Source organism: Pteropus alecto, unplaced genomic scaffold, assembly GCF_000325575.1.
Source record: "Pteropus alecto unplaced genomic scaffold, ASM32557v1 scaffold6, whole genome shotgun sequence".
Taxonomy (NCBI): Eukaryota; Metazoa; Chordata; class Mammalia; order Chiroptera; family Pteropodidae; genus Pteropus; species Pteropus alecto.
Genome location: NW_006437738.1, coordinates 1,000,099 through 1,019,748, shown reverse-complemented (window position 1 = coordinate 1,019,748; position 19,650 = coordinate 1,000,099). Strand labels below are relative to the sequence as shown.

Here is a 19,650-nt window from a genome sequence, read left to right as displayed (position 1 = left end):
CGACACACACACTAATAGCAGTCACCATTCACTATGCCAAGCTCCTTTCTCTATGCCAGGCTCTGTGCTGTGCCCTTTACAAACACTATATCAGCCCATGAACATGGTGTTCTTTTTCTCATCTGGGCAAACAGGCCAGAGAGCAAGTGGATTCCCCAAGGTTACACAGACGGCAAGGCATTACCATTAGCACTACCATCACCACTGTAGCAAACAGATCAAAACCCTGCCCCAGCCAGGAACACTTTGGCTATGTATAAAAAAAAAAAAAAAAAAAAAACTGGACCAGGAGAAGCTTAAACAAATAAGGATTTAATTTTCTTGCAGAACCAGGTGCTGGAAAGAACGAGGGTAGATGATTGTCTTGGCCTTTCCTTCATGGCAGCAAGATGGCTGCCCCAGATCCAGACATCACACCCACATTCACAGCAGGAAGATGAGGTATGGGGCCACAAACTTTCCCCAGAATCCTCTCCATTGGCTTTGCTTAGTTCACATTAACAGACAGAGCTCTGGCTCCGGCCAGAGCCAGATGGGACACATGGTAGCTCCTAACAGCAAGGGAGGCTGAGAAAGTGAGCAAAAGGATCATCAAGATTGACTGGGACCCGTCATGATGCATTATCTTGTCTGGGCAGGCTGATACTCCAAACAAAATCGGGTTCTGTTAGCAAGGGGTAGAGAGCGAGGAGCTGGAGACTGGTCAACAAAACAGTATCTGCCATAATGTCTGCACTCTGCCACTTTTCCACCTGGGTTTCTCAGTGGTTGGGGACCCAGCCAAGGGATCCAGGAGTGGGTGGCCCAGCATTTGACTCCAGAGGAATGACTGAGAGGCCAGAGTTGGGGGTGGAAGCCAGACCCCACCAAGAGGCCCATGTAATTCTCTAGAGGGTTAGGACCACTGAGCCCTAGCCCAGCTTAATGGTCCCCATCCTCATTCAATTTAGCCACCCAGGGCCCATGGCAGCCCAGCCTCTGGAGTCTCTCTGGCCCTGGTCCCTGGGCTGTCTAACCCTCCTCCCAGGGACCTGAGATGCCTTCACCACCATCCACCATCCAATCTTGGGCTTTCCCACCACTTGGAGGCCCTGCCAGGGACTGCCCACCCCAGGGCACTTGCCACAAGCACTCAGGCTGCCTTGGGAGGCGAGGAACAACCAGAGGTCTCAGCCCAACAGTTGCCCAGTAGTTGGGGGTTCACTGGGTCTCCAGCTGTGGGCACCAGGGAGTATCTGGGTAGAGGAGACAATGTAGGGAACGAAACCTATGGAGAGACCAGAAATGGACAAGACGGTCACCCCCACTCCTACCCTCACCCCCACGGACTCCTAGGGAAGCGCACATCATAAAGACGGTTTGGAGCAGGGGTTCTCTACCTCAGCACTATTAACACTTGAGGCCAGATAATTCTTTGTTGTGGGGCCTGTCCTGTCCATTGTAGGATGTTTGGCAGCATCCCTGGACTCTACCCACTGGATGCCAGTAGCATCTCCCCAAGTCAAAACAATCAAAAACGTCTCCAGACATTGTCAAATGTGAGTCTTCAAAGGCCAGAGAAACCACGAAGGGACCTTAGCTGAGACTAGACGATCTAACCACATATGTCTGAGTCACCAGTTGACTCGAGCCCCATTAGGCAGAAATCTATGGATTCTAGGATCTTCAGGCTTAGAGAGAATTTAACATCAGGTCTTAAACCTCCTGCCAGTACAGCCATAGTTTGCACACTTCCACTGATGGGGAGCTCACCCCACTAGAAGGCAGCTCCTGGGCCCCAGGGCCCTTGGAATAGTTGTGAGCCTTCTGCCTCCAAACAGACATCTCTGCAGAACTTCAGAACCAGTATTCCTGGTTCCCCCAAAGGTTACATACTTCAGATAAATACAAAGTTCAGACAGAAGGCCTTTTGGAGGGGTCCCCCCTGCCAACTCCGCAACTGAATTTGACACCACCCTCCTCTCTTCCTACCCTCCTCTCATTCTAGTCAAACTGGCTTCCTTTACTTTCTTGAGAGCACCTTGTTCCCTCCTGCCACAGGTGGTGCTGCTATAAGCTGCTCTACAGCAACTGAGGGATGAGCTGAACAGCCCTAACCTCCCTGTGGCCAGTTTTGGGGATAGAACTGGAAGGTACCCAACTGGCATCTTAGCCCCCATTCCAATCCTGTACCCACTAGGAAAAAAAAAAACCATTGAAGAGTATCAAAGATACAAAGAGCCTACAAAAGATCAAATAAAAATTCCCTATCAGTGCTCGAAGGTCCTCCATTAGTGTCTCTTTTGCTTGGTGAAGACTTTTCAGACTTCCAAGGTCTCCTGAAGAATCCCAGAGGATCAGGGCTGGAAGAGCCCTTCAGATCTGCAACACCCAGCTTCCTCATGTTACCAAATGGGGAGACTGAGGCCCAGAGAGGGCAAAGCACATGCCCAAGATAACGTAGCAAGCCAGCGGTAAAGCAGGAACTGAAATCCACACCCTCCGAGCTCAGTTTGGTTGGCCCCAAGGCCTCTCTCACTTCCTCCCTCCTGCTCTCCCATCTTTGGGTGCCTGAATTCAGCCCCCACCCTTCCCATTCTACAGTTTCAGCCCCCAGACCTACCTGGAAGGGTCCTCCTCAGGCGAGAAGGGGCCCTGGAGCTTAATGACGTTGAGCTTCCCCTCAAAGACACCATAGCTGAGGGTGACCTGGGCACAGAGAAGTGAAGAAGAGAAGAAAGATTGGGGTGCTCCACTGGGGACCCCACAAGGAGCGCAGAATTTGAGGAGAAGCAGGAAGGCACATAGGGCATTTTGAGGGCACAGAAAGGCTGCCTCTGAGCCTGAAACCTCATTAGCAGTGGGTGTGTCACAGAGGAGCTCACCCCACTCCCCAAGTTCTTTAAGCTTATAGAGCAATTTCAGGCCCAAATCTCATTTGCACCCCCAACAGTCCAGCTTACCTAGGAGTTGGAATGATTCCTTCATCTATAGATTGGGAAACTGAGGCTCAAGAGGGGAAGGCACCTTTCCAGTAAGTTCCATGCATGGATGGAGATTTCCTGGGACTTGCTGTGGGGCCCTGACAAATCCCTCTCCACCCAGAGCCTCAGGTTTGTCCACGGGCAATGAGGACTCAGGATAATGACCCCAATGGTAGACTGTGGGCTTTGGGACCACCCAAACAGGGTTCAAATCCCCCTCTTCCATGGACTAGTTGTGTGCCGTGGCTAGCTCCACCCTCTGGGCCTCCATTTATGCATCTGTAGGATGGGAATAATGTTAGCACCACGCATGTGAATGTTGTGAGGAACCAGAGAGATAAAGAGGATAGAGCCCCCACAGTGGTGCCTGGTTCAGTGGGTGCTCCAGAAGCCCCTTTAGGGTACCCTGGTTTTGGTTACCCCAAATCTGCCCCACTTTTCTGGCTTCAGGCCCTCTGTTCCTTATGGGACTAACTCCACACCCCAGTTCCAGGCCTAGCCAAATTATACTAATTCTAGGTGCTGGTAGGAGACAGGTCATGTGACCCAGTGGGCCCATCGGACCAATGAGTGCCAGCCTGGGGATGTGACGGAAGGAGGTGCTCTCTTCCCAATAGTGAGAGAAACCTGGGGCTGCCATCTTGCCAGCACAAGGGGCCTGCATGCCTGAGAACGAGGCCAACACGGGGGAGGGCAGGTAAAAACAGGAATAGAGTCTGAGAGCCCAGACCCAGCCCGATCTGGCAAGTCAAGCCAAGCCCTCAGCTTCTCAGGTGCACAGGCCCAGTCTGTGTTGCTTTTCTATCACTTGCAGCCAAAAAGGTTCTGACTCACACTGTTGGGCAGCTGATCCCAGGGCTGGTCCCAGACAGGGCTGAACACCCATGAGCTGGAGAGCAGCATCTGCAAGGCAGTGCCAGTTGGACCTCCTGGGTGGTGGGATGGGTGGGTGTCACATCCCACCACCTTATGCTTGAGTGTCCTCACTGAAGACCTGGTCCTTCCCAGTAACATCTGAGTTAGAAGGGAAAGCAGCAAGCAGTGGACAGTTAAGCTTTGATGAAGGAAGGGGCTACTGACAGGCAAAGCTGGAAAGGGCAGGCTTGGCCCCTTTGGAGGGGTGTGGGGAGGATGGGAGAAAGGAGAGAGGAACAGGAGGCAGCAGGTGGGGAGCAGGGCTGTCTGAACCTGAAGACAAGCTTCATCTCGTCTGTGCAGTTCCTTCCAGCTGGCATTTGGGGACCAGATCAAGAATTTTAGCATCACAACTGCCAGCCCTTGAGGGTTGGAGGCGGTAAGTCAATGCACGCCCTTAAGTGGGTCCTTTGCCACCCTGAGCCTCAGTTTCCTCATCAGTAGGCATAGCCCAAACACAAACATCTCCCCCACTGCCACCTGCCCAAGGCTGGCTTACCTGCTTTGGGAGCTGGGAAGCCCCCAGCAGCTGTAGGGTCTCCAGGTGGGAGTGAAAGAGGGGACTGGGCTGCAGGTAGCCACCCAGCTTGCACTCAATGATGTAGCCCACGGTACAGTCATCAGGCAGCCGGATGAGGGCGGATGTTTCCACAAAGCGGGGGCCGCTGAGGAACAGAGCCATGCAATGCCACTGGCCTGGGCCCTCAACACCTAGAGCTTCTCCCTGCCTCCCAGAAGGCCCTCCACTGGGACCAGCTAGCAGAGCAGAGCTCGGCTCTAGCATCTGCCTCCTGCGTACCGTGTGAGCTCCTATGCTCTCTCTCAAGCCCTTCCTGCTGCAAAGGCCCCACACACACAACAGGTGCCACCACCTCTCAACGCCGCTCACCCTCCCCCACCCACCTGGGGGTCTCTGCTTACCTGGCCCATGGAGCCATCTTCAAAGCTAGTTTGCGGTTGATACAGAAGCCAGCACCCCCAGTGGCGAACCAGAACTGCACCAGCCTCTGGGGGAAAGAGAACAGGAGGGCCAAGGAGCAGAGTAAGCCTGGGGTTTGGGAGGAGCTGCCAAACACAGAACTTGCTCCTCTAGGCTACAGAAGTGAGCAGATGCCCCAGGAATGAGTGCAGGGCCACAACCCTTGACCCACTGATTGGCTCAGCAATAGGCACATGACTTAGGCCAGCCAATCGGAGTCTTCTCCTGAGCTCTATATTGCTAACTGTAAGGAAGAGATGCTTTTACAGGGTCACCAGCTGGAAGCTGTAATCCTGATGCCACCTATACTGGGCCATGTACACTGGCCTCACTACTCCCAACTCCTGGGACCAAGAAAACTTTTCCACGAAAGGAAAGAATGAGGCCTTTCACAGAGTAAGAGAGAATAGACAGTCCTGTGAGCCCTTGAGGCCAGCAAACTCTTGACACTGCAATCTCAGGAACCAATAACAACCCTTTAGAATTTAAACCATTTTCTTCCCCTGCCCAGCATCACCAAGGCCTTTTCTACCTCCTCTGTGAGGACCCGTGAATTCACCCACGGATTCCTCTAAGGTTTTTGAGAAACACTATACCCTTTCAGCTGTACCATCTCCTGGTCAAACAAGTTCTCTAAGGTTACCTTCTCCCAGGTACACAGTTGGTGCTTCATTGAGGCATGCTGCATTGGGTTGAGTTATCTCCCACGATGAGCAGTGAAAAGAACCCTCCTCAGGGAGTTGGGAAGCCTCCCTCCTCCACTGCACAGCTCAAAGCAGAACTTTGAGAGTCACTGCCTCTCTCTGGGCCTCTGATTTGTCACCTGTGAGCGCATCATCAGCTCTAAGTTCTTAAACCTGATGGTTTTCCTGGCCCAGAGGTATTCCCCTAAAAACCTCTATGAGCTTACTTTTGGAAATCCCACTTGCTTAGAGAGAGGTCAGAGCTCAATAAAGCAGAATGAATGGCTTCTTGAGTAGCTGACACAGAAAAAGCTTATAAATATAAATGCTTATTTAATGAATTAATGAGCACACGGCTTCCACTCCCAGATAATTATAGTAACGACAGCAGTAACAAAGAGCTGCCTAACCCTGAGCATTAACTGTGCCAAGCTCTTTGCTAAGGATTATGCTACAGATGAGGGGACTGAGGTTCATAGAAATAAAGTCACTCGCCTGAGGTCCCAGCTGGGACTGACCTCAAGCCGGAGCCACCCCGAGGGACCTCAGGATCTGATCAGGCCGAGGGCAGAGTCCTGGCATCCCCCTGGTAAGATGTGTGCCAAGGAAGGCATTCGTGCATGTTCAGCGGGCGGGGCTTGGATGTGCCCAGCAGGATGCTGAACCTGCACAGGAAGAACACAGCTCAGAGATGAAGGCTGAGCTGAGTCGCGTACTGATTGCTAACACCAGTGTCTATTACATGCCAGGTCCCATCCCAAGCACTTAAATAGATGACACTTAGCTTTTTTTTACTCACAACCACCCTATAAGTAAGGGACTATTATCACCCATTTCACAGATGAGAAAACTGAGGTACGGAGAGGTAAGTTGACTTCAATCAAGGTCACGAAGCCAGGAGATGGCAGGGCTGGCATGTGAACCCAGAGAGTCTGGCTGCAGAGCAGAGTTCTCAACCTCGAAGGTCGGGGGCAAGGTGGTATGGGAGCCTGAGAGACCCCTAGACCCACCTAGAATGACTCACATGCACACACCCTGGAGCTCAGGAGGGTTTAATTAAGACTCAGAGGCTGATTAGCTGCTAATTAAGGTTTTGCGTTTCCTGCTCTTGGTTTCCCTGATGAAGCAGATGGTGACCTAGGGAGGGAGACAGCCCCACAGCAGGGCCCAGCTCCTGCTGCAGGCTCCGCCTCCAGGCAAGGGACCCCCTGACTTGCCTTTTTCTGGGGGCTAAAGAAGCCCTAGAGGCCTTGGCCTCCCCAGTCCCGAAAGCCTGGTGGCATCCTGGGGACAGAGAAAAACCATGCAACATACTTAGACTAAAAAATTCTTCTTTGTTTATCTGAAAGTCAGATTTAACAGGTATCCTGGGTTTTGTTTATTTATTTTCTAAACCTGGCAAGCTTAATCAGTGTCCATCAAGATCTGGAGCTGAAGCTGGTGCAGGGGACCCTATTGTGCCAGGTGTCAACTCTTCAGTTGCTGGTCAGTGAAGTCTGCAGTGGGGTCACCCAGGGGAGGTAAGAATTTGGGGGTCAGAGGCAGCGGCAATTTACCACCTGGCCCAGCAGCATTCAGCATCTAAAGAACCTGCACGACTACACGATGACACCAGGTGACTAGCTGCCCAGCGGTGGAGTCGGGAAGCCTCAGCTCACCCCACACGCGCTTCATTAGAAGCCAGTGCTCCTCAACGACCAAGGCCCTACTATGTGACAGTCTCTCTGCCTTACCAGCATCATCTGTATCCCCATTTCACAGAGGAGGCTGAGGATCAGAGACAAATCCACCAGCCCAAACACAGAGCGACAAGGCCAAATCTGAAACCCAGAAAACCCTCCCGACTCCTCCACAGCCCTGCCCCAGCCTGGCCCCTCCCCAGCCTGACCCTCACCCCAAATCTGGCCTGGCCTTTGTATGGTGGCCAGCATACAAAGGAGTCAGGGAGGAACAGACCGTGCGGTTGTGGGGCCGCGGCTCAGAAGCGTGGATAGGCCGGTTCAGGCTAGGCCGACCTACGTAGGCGTCGAGGGCCTGTGGGAAGGCCTTTAGCAGCTTCAGCAGTGCCCTTGGGTTCACATAGTTGTCATCATCCACGTGGCAGAACCACCTGTAGGGATGGACATGTGGCCAATGAGCTTGGAGTGGGGTTCCTAAAGGCTGCCAGCCAGCCAGACTCTGCCTGTGCCCCCTAAATCAGTCAATGAGCAGTTACAGGGCAAGGGCGGCTCATATGTGAGGTGCCTGTTCTATGCCAGGCAGCATCTTGTGTAAGATCTTGAAGAAGGTGTGTCCATGTAACAGATGAGGACTGTGACTCAGAAAGGTTAAGACACTTGCCTAAGATCACACAGCCAGTGAATGACAGGATTTGAATCCAGACGGTCTGCCCAAAGACAGACCACAGTAGGTCCTGCATGGTGGAATTTAATTCACAGGACCCAGATGACTTCATGTTTTTGAAAATGACGTTTTCAACACAACACCCCATTCAGGAACTGGCGTGAGGCAAATGTCACACCTGTCCCCAGAGACCCAAGTGCACTCACCTCAGCCCACTGGCCAAGAAGGCATCAAACTCAGCAGCCATCTTGCAAGACAGGGCGGGGTGGCTGTGCTCCGCAGAACAGTTGGTGACCACAAGGTGTGGCCCTGGAGAAGCGAAGACTAGTCAGGGACCCCTGCCCGGTTCCTCCCCACAGCTCTGCACACTCTGCGACAATGTAGAGCAAGGTCTCGGAGAGCCTGGAGTAGTCTACCCACTCCCATTTTACACATGGGGAAACTGAGGTCAGGGAGGGCTGACCCGCCCAGAAGCCCAGAGCTGACGGAAAACAGGTTAGGCTGGTGCCCAGATGTCCAGGGTCTTGTCTGGCACAGTCCCTCTCCACACCCACACCCATCTCCAGGGAAGAAGCCTGCTCCCGTCCTGAGCCAAGGAGAATCCCCACGTGCCATGGCTGAGCAGCCTTGTTTCCTGGGGGCTCCCAGGCCAGGGGATAGCCACCCCACCCAGGGCAGGCAGAGTTACCCAGTCTCTCCTGGAGGCCTTTATCCGGGCCGTCAGTAAAGATGAATGTCTGGGAAAGAAAAAGAGAAGTCAGGACTGGGCTCAGCCAAGGGCACTCTGGGGGGTCAGCCCACAGCCCACCACAGCCAAGCCCCCAACGAACCCCAATCCAGGTACACACACACATAGCAGACCTCTGTCCTCCTTCAGTGATAGACACAAATCCCTCTCATAGCCACACACTCCTTCAAGACAACACGAGTTTCTCAGCTACCCTCCCCCCAAACACACACACACACACGCACACACACACACAGACACACACACACACAGACACACACACACACACACAGTCCCACTTAGCTTCTCCACAATCACTTATACACAACACTATGTCAGGAGACAGACCCATGTGAAAAGACCCACACATTGGGACACCACTTAGGGAGATAGTCACAACTTTCACAGTCGCACAAACTCCCTGTGTGAGTGCAGGGGCCCTGACACATCTCGGAAATCTTGTATCAAGATCCAATCCAGCTCTCCCAGGTCGGACAGGCACCCCACCGGGACCTTTCACACTCCTGGGCCCTGACAGCTCACTGAGCATCAAGATGGGTGTTGTACTCTGTCCCCTTCACAGACGGCACAACTGAGGCTAAGGGACAGCCCAAGGCTGTACAGTTGGCAAGTGTAAGCTGGGATTCGAACCCACGGGCCTCAGACCTCTCCCTTGCTCTCAAACCCCACTGCAGCCATGACTTATCCCCATTCGTCCCCAGAGACCTAACAGGCCCCTCAGACTCAGTGCTTCAAGACTGAGCACTGACCACCCCCACCCCAAGACCTGTATTCCTCTTGGTCTCCCCATCTTGCTTGGACCCAATACTTGGGGTCACCATGTCTCCTCTCTTTCTCTCACACCCCCTATCCGGTCTGTCAGCACATGCTGTCCACCCGGGGTACATCCTCTCCCCACCAGCCTCCAGGGCCACCCCACGGCCCAGCCCACCCTTGTCACCTCCTGCCTGCTTTGCTGCAGTCACCTTTTCCCTGGGCTCCCTGCTCTGTCCTACCCCCAACCTCACGTCCGTTTTCAACACAGCTCCCAAGGGAGCCAGTAAAAGAAGTCAGGCCTTTCTCCCCCTGCTCCCTGGCAAACTTTTGCCACCAAACAGCCAGTGGAGATAGTGGAACTCTCTCAAGTTTGCAGCACGGGCCAAATGGGTCAGGGAACATTGTTGATGGGCAAGCAAGCCCCAGTGAATCAGTGATGGGGGGTGGGAGGGGGAGGGGCCCTGAAGCAGGGCCTGGGGCTGGGCAGGGTGTATGGCCAGCCTGAGGTTGGCACCAGCAGCAGGCAATTTCCTCTGAGCGAGGGTTGTACTTGGTGTGTTTAAAGAGGGGACCCTGACAATGGTTAAAACCTTGCAGGAAAACAAAAGGACAGGCAGCCAGCCGGGGGGGAAGGGAGGGGTTGGCCGGGGGCCATCTGCTACAGAAGAGGGGAGATGCGGGGCCATCACTGCTCCCCACAGCCCTCCTACCCCTGCCCCCAAGGGGATTGTGGGGAAGAGAAAGGCTCCTCACAGATCACAAAACATGCCTCCTCCAGCCCGCCCCCTCTGAATGGGACAAGGGCCAGAGCACGAGCCCCAGCCCGCTTCCACAAAGGCCCACCTGCCACCAGGCCGCCCTTAACCAGCTGGGGTGGGTGCCCAGCCCTGGAGTTAACCAGCTCAGGCCCGCTTCTGATGGCAGAGCTGAGAGAGGCTCCAAGATCCTTCCGTCCCATGAAGATGGGGAAACCGAGGGCTAAAACACGGAGGGCCTGGGTCAAAGTCATAGAGATGAGCCAAGGAGTGGAGACAAAGGGGGGCCCAGATGCAGTGGCGAGCGTGGTCTCCCCGCGCCCCCTCCTCTTCCTCTGTTTGAGCATCTTTCCTTTTTTCAACTCTGTCTTAAAGGACAAAATTCTAGACTCTGCCCCTGGCACTGGGGGTGAGGGCAGGTGTCTGAGTGAATTCATCTCCTACCTCTGCTTAACGGTGCTCAGTTTCCTCGCTGGTGAAATGGGAATATCAATAGTGTCGGCTGGGGAAACCTTCCCCTTACCCCTTTAGTTCTTCTGGCTGGTTGAATAATTCAAATGATGTACAGCACATTAACAGGAGAAAGTCAAATTTTTATAGGTGTGCATGGGGAATTCACATACGTATGAAAATTCCAAAGACAGTGAGGATTCTGGACTAAGAAGGGAGAGGCAGGCAATTCAGAGGTAGATGAGAAAGAGCAAACATTTGGTAAACAAATTCTTACAGGGCTAGAAATAATGGGACACAAAGGAGCATCTAACGAACAGATTTTTGCTTGAATCCTCTGTCTGCCACACTTGATTCAAATATGCTAAGGTAACAAAGCTAAAGTTCCCTCCCTGAAGCAGCTTTTTCTAGCTGAATCTCCTTAGGCAAGAAAGGCAGGAGTAAAAACCTCTTCTTGAGTTTGTTGGGCTTTAATCGTTTTCGGCTTGAAATAATCTGCGTGCCAGGGAGGCACATTTTGAGGGAACTCCTCCCAACCCCCACAATAGCTACCACTCGGGATCACTATGAGGGGTAAATAGGGTGATGCATCTGACACGCAGCCCCTTAGATGCTGAGCAGCTGGCAGGTACTCCTCTGGCTGCCTGGCTGGCATCCGGGATTGAGCTCAGGACCCAGAGGAGTTGGCTGCTTGCCTCTCTTCTGCTGGCCTGGTCCTGCCACCCAGGCTGGAGGCCTAAAGACCCTTTCTTGTAGCCCAGTGATCAGGCAGTTCCAAGATCCCGGGTCTCCGCAGAGAAGGTAGGGCCCCAGCCAGGAGGTGGGGGCTGGGTCCCACTGGGCTCTGCCCCCTCAGGCCTTCGGGACAACGCTGGCCAGCACTTCCTCCTCTCTGGCCTCAGTTTCCTCATTCGAGGCAAGGGCACCACTATAGTAATCAAGACAAGACAGGAAAGGGCCTCAGACCACGTGAGGCCACGGTCCCGGGTACACACAGACACAGCACCATAAACAGGAAGGTCTTTGGGGAGGGCCAGGCTCAGCTGCTTCCGCAAGTAGAACCAGAATCTCCCCAAGATGAGAAGTTATGCGGGGGCTTCAAGAAAGAGCCTGGGGTGCCGGGGGCCTGGCAGAGAAAGTGTTAATCCAGGGTGCTAGGACATGGGGCAGGGGGTGCCCTCTCCCCGGGAGGCTCTGATCTCTTATCAGGCATCACCTCCCCCCTCCTTAGTCTCCCAGGAGTCCCCAACCCCCTCTGAAGGCTCAGTCACTTCCTCCCACTGAGCCAGCTGCCAAAGTGGGGACAGTGCGTGTGTGTGTGTGTGCGTATGCGTGTGTGTAAACCTACCCCTCAGATGGTAGATTTATACACACACACACACACACACACACACACACACACACGCACACACAGATGGTTCCTAACACCCCCAAATCACTGACTTCGCTTGAGGTGGGCACTGGGTGTGGGGAGGGAGAGAGCCAGGAGGGACTCTGCTTGTCAGAGCTGCCTCCAGGGACAGACATAAGCCAGGAGCCGTCACCCACATGCCCCTTGCCATAGCGTGTCTAACACACACCTTGGTTCCATGCATGTGAGCGTGCATGCACATGAGCGTGCATGCTTGTGTGCGTGCGCGCACACACACACACACACAATCCCACGTGCTGGGTAGGCCCCTACCCCAACCTCGTGCCCACCACTGCCTCAGCCACCACCGTCATAGCACGTACCCTCCCTTCCTGCCTCGGAAACTGCCCTACAGGAAATGAGCACAGGAGGCAAGATGCTGCTCCCCTTGGCACACCCTTGGCACCAGAGGCATGGGGGCAGGGGCTGTCAGGAATTCCAAAAGGATGCCCCCCACACCGGCCCCTTCCCCAACGGGCACCACCTATGGTCCCCTCCTCAGCAGCTCAGCCCCTGTTCTCACAGCCAGAAGGACATCACCCAGGGTCTGGACTGGAGGCATCCGCCTGGGTGCGTGTCAGCCAGGACCTCCAAGGCCTCTGCCGCAGCCACCCAAAACCCACCATTGCCCCCAGAGCCAGGCTGGGCCAGGATGAGCAGGAGTGAAGCCTGCACTGAAACAGCCAGGGAATAAAGTCACCCCCGGAGGGACCCAGAAGCCTGGGGCAGGCGCTTAGCCTCGGAAGGAGACAGAGCAGCGAGCCTGAGGAGCAGTGGGCTCTACAGCCAGCAGGCACGGCCAGGGCTGCTGGGGTCCCCGGATCCCGGGAGTCTGGGGGAGTGGGGAGGTGGACAGGAAGCTTCTCCTGTGAGGCCTCCAAGGACCCCGGCCCAGTACAAAGGCCTCTTTGAGTCCCTCAGGCCAGGGGCCACTCCTGGGGCCCACAGCCGGCAGCTGGTCACCTGTTCCCTGATCCTGGAGACCCACGTGTCAAGCAGCAGCTCCAGGCGCGAGCGGTGGAAGGTCCGGGTCGTCTTGACTGCGATGAAGACATCCCGCAGCTGCAGCTCTGGGGGCGGATGGCTTGGCGGGCTCAGCCCCGGAGTCTCCTGAACGCCCTTCGGAGACAGGCTCAAGTGGTACCGAAGGGAGAGGAGCCCCGTGCACAGAAGGGTGAGGAGGGCTCCGGCCAGGCCCCGGAGGAGCCGGCACTGCATTGGCCCTCGGACCCCAGACGGCTCAGCCCCCCAATCCCAACTGGACGGGGAGGGGAGGCTGGTCAGGCGGGGTGCCCGGCAAAGGCCAAAGTCTGGCAGGCATCGGAGACAGGCAAGGAGGGAAGAGGTGGGAGTTAGTGCTCTGGCCCCAGAGGCCGAGCCATGGCAGCCCCTCCACCACTGCCGCCAGCCCTCCACCTGCTCTGGCTGCGCTCCCGCCGCGGGCTCTGGGGCGCCTGGCCCCGCCCCTGCCTCCAGCGCAGCCTGAGGGGCGGGGCTGCCCCCATGAGAGTCCCAGAGGTGGCTGGAAAAGAGGCAGCTGAAGGGACAGCCCCGACCCTGACAGCTGCTGCAGTGGGGGTGGGAGCAACAAACAAACTCTCTATGCCCGGATGGAAGGAAGGGGCCCTCCAGCCTTCCCACTCCCTACTCCCCAGAGATGGGCAGCGTAGCTCATTCAACACCCTTTATTTTATGGTGACCTGGGATCCAGCCTCCCAGCTTTGGCTCACACTGTTCCTCCTCCTGGTTGCTCTCCCTCAGCCATGGTCATCCACGTACCCTCCACCAGGCTAAATTCTATTTGGACTTTAAGGCTCAGCTCAGAGTCCCTTCTCCACGGGGCCTTCTCGGATGCCCCCTTCCAACCTCTGGAGCTCCCCCAGCAGTTCGGGCAGTTCCTTTGGTCTTCACAACGGCACTAGCATTTTTAATCCCAGTTTATAGCTGAGCACACACCACAGAATGATCTAAAATGATCCAGCAGCTCAGCCACAGAGCCAGGTCTCTGGCCCACAGAAGGCCCCCTGAGGGAGCCTGTCCTGCTGTGGCCCTCAGTACTCATCTCTCTCAGCCATCTTTATTGCTGCCTCTCTCTCAGCCAAAACAGTGGACACACAGAGGGCCTTCTCCAGCCACCCCCTCCACCTAGTTTCGCACGAGGTCACTCGTACTGCATCCTTCCCCTGCTAGAACCCTGCACTGGCTTCCATCCTCCTTTGTGATCAAAAGCCAAAGATCGTACACCAGCCCACAGGCCCTGCAGGACCTGGCCCCCACTTAACTCCAACCCCGCTTCCTACTACTTTCCCCTGGCTCCCTCCACTCCAGACCCACTGGGCTCCTGGCCACTCCAGGCACTCACCCCCCTCAGGACCTTTGCACATGCTATTCCTGCCTGGGCCTCTCCCCAGAGAGCCACACATCTCCCTCAGGTCTTCACACAAATGCATATTCCCAATGAGGCCTTCCTGGACCACTTTATCTAAATTATGATCCCTGCTCCCCACCCCCTAGTTCACAGGCCCCCAAACCTGTCCTTCCCAGGTCCCCTTTTTTTGCTGGGTCGTTTCCATAGCATTTTTCATCTTCCAACATCCTATTTTACTTATGTATAGTCTATCTTCCTCATGAGAATATCAGGGCAGGGATTTTCTTTTTTTTTTTTAATTCACTAAATTTCCCCAGTGCCTAGAACAGTGCCTGGCACATAGTTGGAGCTCAATAAATATTTGTTAATTAGACACAAGAAAGTACCAGATGGCTGGTGAATTGAACTGGGCCTGCTGTGGCCCAACCCTGCATTAGGAAAACCAACCCTTACGACTCACCTTCCCATGGGTCAGCCCCACACCAGGCCCCTTCACAGCCCATCTTCTCAGAATAGCATCACCAAGTGACCCCTGGCTTCGTGCCACACAGACCACAATTCAAATCCTGACTGTGCCACTCACTAGCTGTGTGACTCTGGGCAAGTAACTTCACCTCTCTGAACTTTGCTTTCCTATCATTTGTAAAATGGGGACAAAAATAAGGCTTGGTGAGAATTAAAGGATTAGTGGGCTTCTCTACCCCCATGGAAAGGTCACCTAACATGGGACCAGGCAGACAGCTGAGTCACTGGGTTCCTGCATCTTCACCCAGACTCATAGATCCTTAGACCAAGGACTGGGCGAGGCACACAGCACAGAGGGGAGACGGTCATTTACCCCATGAGCATGGCCCCATCTCCTCATCCGGGGAGCCCACAGACATCCAGAGACCCATTATCCAGCCACTAGGCAGGGCATGGCATGGCCAAGGAGAAGTCCCGAGGGCTGAGAGAACTGAGCCGGCTTCATGGGGATGGTGTCTGAGCCAGACCTCAAAGGACACTAAGATTTAGGCAGCCCCCATCCCTGGACTTCCCAGCCTCACTTCTTCCCGCTTCCCAGTGGCCAAACTCAACCCATTTTCTGCCTCTGAGCCTTTGCTCTTGAAGTTTTCTCTACCTAGTAACCCACTTCCCCAAAACCTCCTAGGGGCAGGCCCAAGTTCATTACTGTTACTGAGGACAGTTACAGTATGACCTAGGACAGCACATAGGCACATTGATCCAATAAATGCTTCTTGAAGAAAGGAATCCCAAACCCCAAGCTCAAGTGGCACCTCCTCCAGTAAGCCCACCTGGATTTCTCCCACTGCAGGTGACCTTCCTCTCTCTGGAGGAGCTGACTTAGGGACCTGACTGCACACTGAAGGTTTGTTCTTGGTCTCCTGGACTCAGTAGCCAGGCCCCTTAAACTTAAGACCACATCCTGCTGACCTCAGTGTCCCCACTCCAGGGGACACTCTTTTGATGATCAGACACAGGGCTGGGCGTGGGGGTGCCCCATCTGTGGGGCCCTCCTCCGGTCATTCCAGGCCAGGTAAGGTGATGCCGGCACAGATGGCGGGCGGCTCAGGGATGAGTCAGGAGTGAAATCTGACCCTCCCCACAGGCAAGCGGGGACCTGAAAGGTGGTATCGGCCTGAGCTGGGGGGTAGGGACGGTGGGGGAGGGGAAGAGAGGAGGGTCCCCAGGCCAGGGATACAAGCAATCAAAAGGCCACCAACTTCTATGACAAATTGTTTAATGTTCCATAATGTGCAGCTTCTGAGTAAAAAAGGCCCATTAAAAATTCACGAGCCATACATTCTGGGGATGGAGCAGCCAGCCCCCTCTCCACCTGTCTCCCTGAGAAGGGACAGGGCAGGGAGCGGGCACTGTGAGAACATGGTCCTAGGTGTGCTCACCAGGAACACGTGTGTTAGTGCCCAAGTGTCACAGGGGTGTGGGGCACAACATTTACACAGGAGAGAACCACAGACATGTGTGTGACTAGAAGACACAAGGGGCACAGGTGACAGTAGACCAGGGAAGCCACAATGCCCATGTGTAAGAAACGTGAGCTCAACAGGTGGGAGTCACAAAGGCAGGCCCGAGGCTCCTGGGATCAGAACAGGCTGAGCGCCTAGGAGACCTCGTGTGCCCAGGGGGTAGGGACAGACAGGAGCCTACCCTGTGAGAACTTGGGTGTGTAAACCTGTACACAGGAGTGAGAATTCAGGTGCTTCAGGGTAAGCAATGATGGAGGGACACAGACCCTCGCGTGGGGACAGAGACACGGGGGCACACAGAAAGGCCCAGAGCAGCATGTACAGGGTGGGTGGAAACTCTGCCCGAGGGCTGAGATCCCTCCCGTGAGAGCCCAGAGCCGAGGCCGAAAGGCCTGGGAAGGCTCAGGACAGGGAGGACCAGTTTCCGCCGCAGGCACCAGGGTCTCCGCTGGTGGCTTCTGCAGTGCTTGAGGAAGCCGCAGGCATCAGAAGGGGCCCTCAGGCCTCGCTGCTGCTGCTGCAGCCTCTGCCACTGCCACGCTCCACCCACACGAGGCGGGCCTGCTCTTGCAGGATGCGGCCGCGCACCACCTTGGCCAGCTCCTCCGAGTGGCCCCACGTGTGGGCAGGCACCTGCACCCAGGAGCAGGGCAGCCCCCAGAGCATCTGCTCCGAGCCGCGGCACTGCCGCAGCAGCTCCGAGTCCCGCCAGCCTGGCCGGCCCAGCAGACCCCTGCCGAGAGAGGAGAGTGGGCGGTAGGCAGAGTGAGAGAGACAGACAGACAGACAAGGATGTGGAGCGTCACAGAGAGAGGACGGACAGGTGGAGGAAGACAAAGAGACAGATGGCAGAGAAAGAGATGGAGAAGAGATGAGGTGTGGGGGACAGGGGGGGAGAGACAGACAGACAGACGGACAGATCTGGGGTCCTGCCCATCTCCCCACCTGCCTCACCTGACTTCCCGGACATTCTTCTCGGTCACCTCCACATGGATGACGATAGGGTAGATCTCATTCTGGACCAGTTCCCGCACGCCCCGCACACCCAGCTCCAATAGGCAGTGTTTCTTCTCGGGGGTCAAAACTACATTTTACTCCCAGCCCAGAGACACTAACCTCCTTGTTCCCCCGACACACACACACACACTGGGCCCTAGAGGTCCTGCTTCCCCATCCAAAGGGACCTTGGCAGTGAGGGAAGAACCATCAGAGAAGATGGGAGACCTGGGAAATAAGTCACTTTGCCCCTCTAGACCTCAGCCTCCTCGTCTGTAGGACGGAGCTAACCCCACTCCCCACAGCCAGGGCCAACTCCCAGGAGGAAAAGGAGCTGAACGGGTGAGAGGTCAACTGCCCCAGCCTCCCCATTCAGTGAGGAAACGGGACCCACAGAAAGCAGGGGACTTGCCCAGAGTCACTCCGCAAGGGAACAGCACAGGCTTGCACTCCAGTCGGGCTCTTAGACCCAGAAGGGCGGCCCCCACCCCAGCACCTACCTTCCCAACAGACTCCTGGATGGCTCGGATCCTGCTGCCCAGTCCAGGGGTGGCAGACTGAGCCTTGGGGGCCCCAGGCGCTGAGGGTATGCACTGTTCCTCCCCAGATAGGCTTTCTGGAGGGCAGGGAGAGGCAGGAATGAAGGGCCAGTGGACCCGGCTGCCCCAAAACACCACTCCACCCTCCCCTCTCCCAGCTCAAAGACTCACCGGCTGGGCACACTTGGAAGTCCAGCCGGGAATTGGGCAGGTCTAACAGGTTGCGGATGAGCCGGGGTGCCAGGCACTCGGGCAAGAGCACCACAGGCCGCAGGGCGGGCACCAGCAGCGGCTGCACCAGGCTGTAGGGTTTGAGACTCCGCTCCGGCTCTGTGTGGGGGCGGCATGCAGAAGAGATGAGCAGCGGACAGGCCCCAAGCCCCTCCTTCCCAGGGCGGCCTCAAAATCCCATCGCCCCCTCTCAAGCCGCCCACCTTTTCTCCCTTCTTAAGTGCTGCTGCTGCTACACACACACACACACACACACACACATACACGCACGCACGCACGCACGCACGCACGCACACCAGAGCTGCCCCTTCCCTCGCTGGGACTATTGCTGTAGACTGCTCCCTGATCCTCTGCCTCGCTCTCACCCCCTACAGGCCATTCTCCACTCAGCAGCCATAGAGAGGTTGTAAAACTAAAGTCAGATCCTGTAACTCGCCTGCTCCCGAGGTGCCAGTGACTCCCATGACTCTCTCAGCAAAGAGGCCACATCCTCCACGTGGGTTACTCAGCCCTGCCAGAGCCACGCGCCCCATCACAGACTCTACCCCCGCCACCCAGACCGCCCTTCAGCTGTCTCCAATCATGGGGCCTTCTTGCGCCCTGGGGAAGCCGCAGGCCCACCCTGGCCCCTCCTGGCCCAGTTAACCCTCACGCTCTCTTCAGAGCCCGGGTCACAGCTTCCCTGACTCCCAGACGCGCAGGGCCTCCAGCATGAGCGCCACAGCACCCAGCTCCCCTCCGCGACAAGCGTCGCACTTTGCGATTACGTTCATGGGTGGGATTATCTGGCCGACGAGCATCTGCCTCCCCGCATCCCCAGTAGGCGGTGAGGAGTGGGGGACCCCTGTGTCCTCTGGACCAAGCACAAAGCATGACACAGCCAGCACTCAAGACCCACTTGCACAGGCTGTGCCTTCCGCCAGGAACAAACTCCTCATCCTCGAAGGCCACAGTTCAAACAATGTCTCTTCCAGGAATTCTTCCCTTGCCACCCTCTCCTCCTTGCCCCTCAGGATTGCTACTTCCTCATCTAGGCCCCCCCACTTCCTCCTCCCTGATCCGGCCCAAAGCCTCACCCTACTGCCTCCTAGAACCCACTCTGGGGTCCTCATGGTACCTCCCACCACACACATGTGAGAAGTACAGCTACACACGGTCTTCCAGACAAGAACAGGCCCATGTTGCTGTGTGCCCCACACTCACACAGACCCACAAACACACTAGGACACATGCACCCTCACTAGCCAGCTCCATCAAACCTGTCGGCCCAGCTCCCGGCAGGGGGAGCCTTGTCTCTCAGACCCTCCCCCAGGCGTGGGCCTCGCCCCCCTGGAACCCTCACAACTGGCCCTTCCAGGCCAACGGTGCACACTCCTGGACTCCAAGGGCAGCCCAGGCTGCACCTTCACACCTGGGCACGCACCTGAGCTGGGCTCCAGCAGCAGCTGCTCTGGGGGGTCCGCTGTAGGGCTCCCGGCATGCTTGGGCTTCACCAGCCGCAGCTGGTCTAGAGCTCGCTTCTTCA

At 56.0% G+C, this 19,650-nt stretch overlaps 2 protein-coding genes across 7 annotated transcripts in view; both read right to left on the bottom strand.

The window, feature by feature from the left end:
• Positions 1-303: 303 nt before the first annotated feature.
• MFNG (MFNG O-fucosylpeptide 3-beta-N-acetylglucosaminyltransferase) lies at positions 304-13,464 on the bottom strand. Its single transcript, XM_006914757.1, has 8 exons — positions 12,967-13,464; positions 8,572-8,620; positions 8,090-8,192; positions 7,497-7,650; positions 4,800-4,885; positions 4,378-4,543; positions 2,603-2,688; positions 304-1,267 (listed from the first exon to the last, which is right to left on the bottom strand). Exons 1-8 carry the CDS (start codon positions 13,219-13,221, stop codon positions 1,201-1,203), a joined length of 966 nt encoding a protein of 321 aa, XP_006914819.1. The 5' UTR covers positions 13,222-13,464; the 3' UTR covers positions 304-1,200.
• Positions 13,465-16,095: 2,631 nt separating this feature from the next.
• CARD10 (caspase recruitment domain family member 10) overlaps positions 16,096-19,650 on the bottom strand; it is a 25,296-nt gene continuing 21,741 nt past the window's right edge. For 4 of the 6 annotated variants that reach the window (XM_025048853.1, XM_025048855.1, XM_015591630.2 and 1 more), the window contains exons 16-20: positions 19,549-19,650; positions 18,066-18,224; positions 17,856-17,971; positions 17,314-17,429; positions 16,096-17,092 (exon numbers count right to left, since the gene is read on the bottom strand). The exon at positions 19,549-19,650 is cut by the window's right edge and continues 1 nt beyond it. In XM_025048853.1, coding sequence (XP_024904621.1) covers positions 16,858-17,092; positions 17,314-17,429; positions 17,856-17,971; positions 18,066-18,224; positions 19,549-19,650 — 728 coding nt within the window. In that variant the 3' untranslated portion in view covers positions 16,096-16,857. The remainder of the gene's footprint in view (positions 17,093-17,313; positions 17,430-17,855; positions 17,972-18,065; positions 18,225-19,548) is intronic. The other 2 variants (XM_025048854.1, XM_015591631.2) reach the window with 1 other exon arrangement.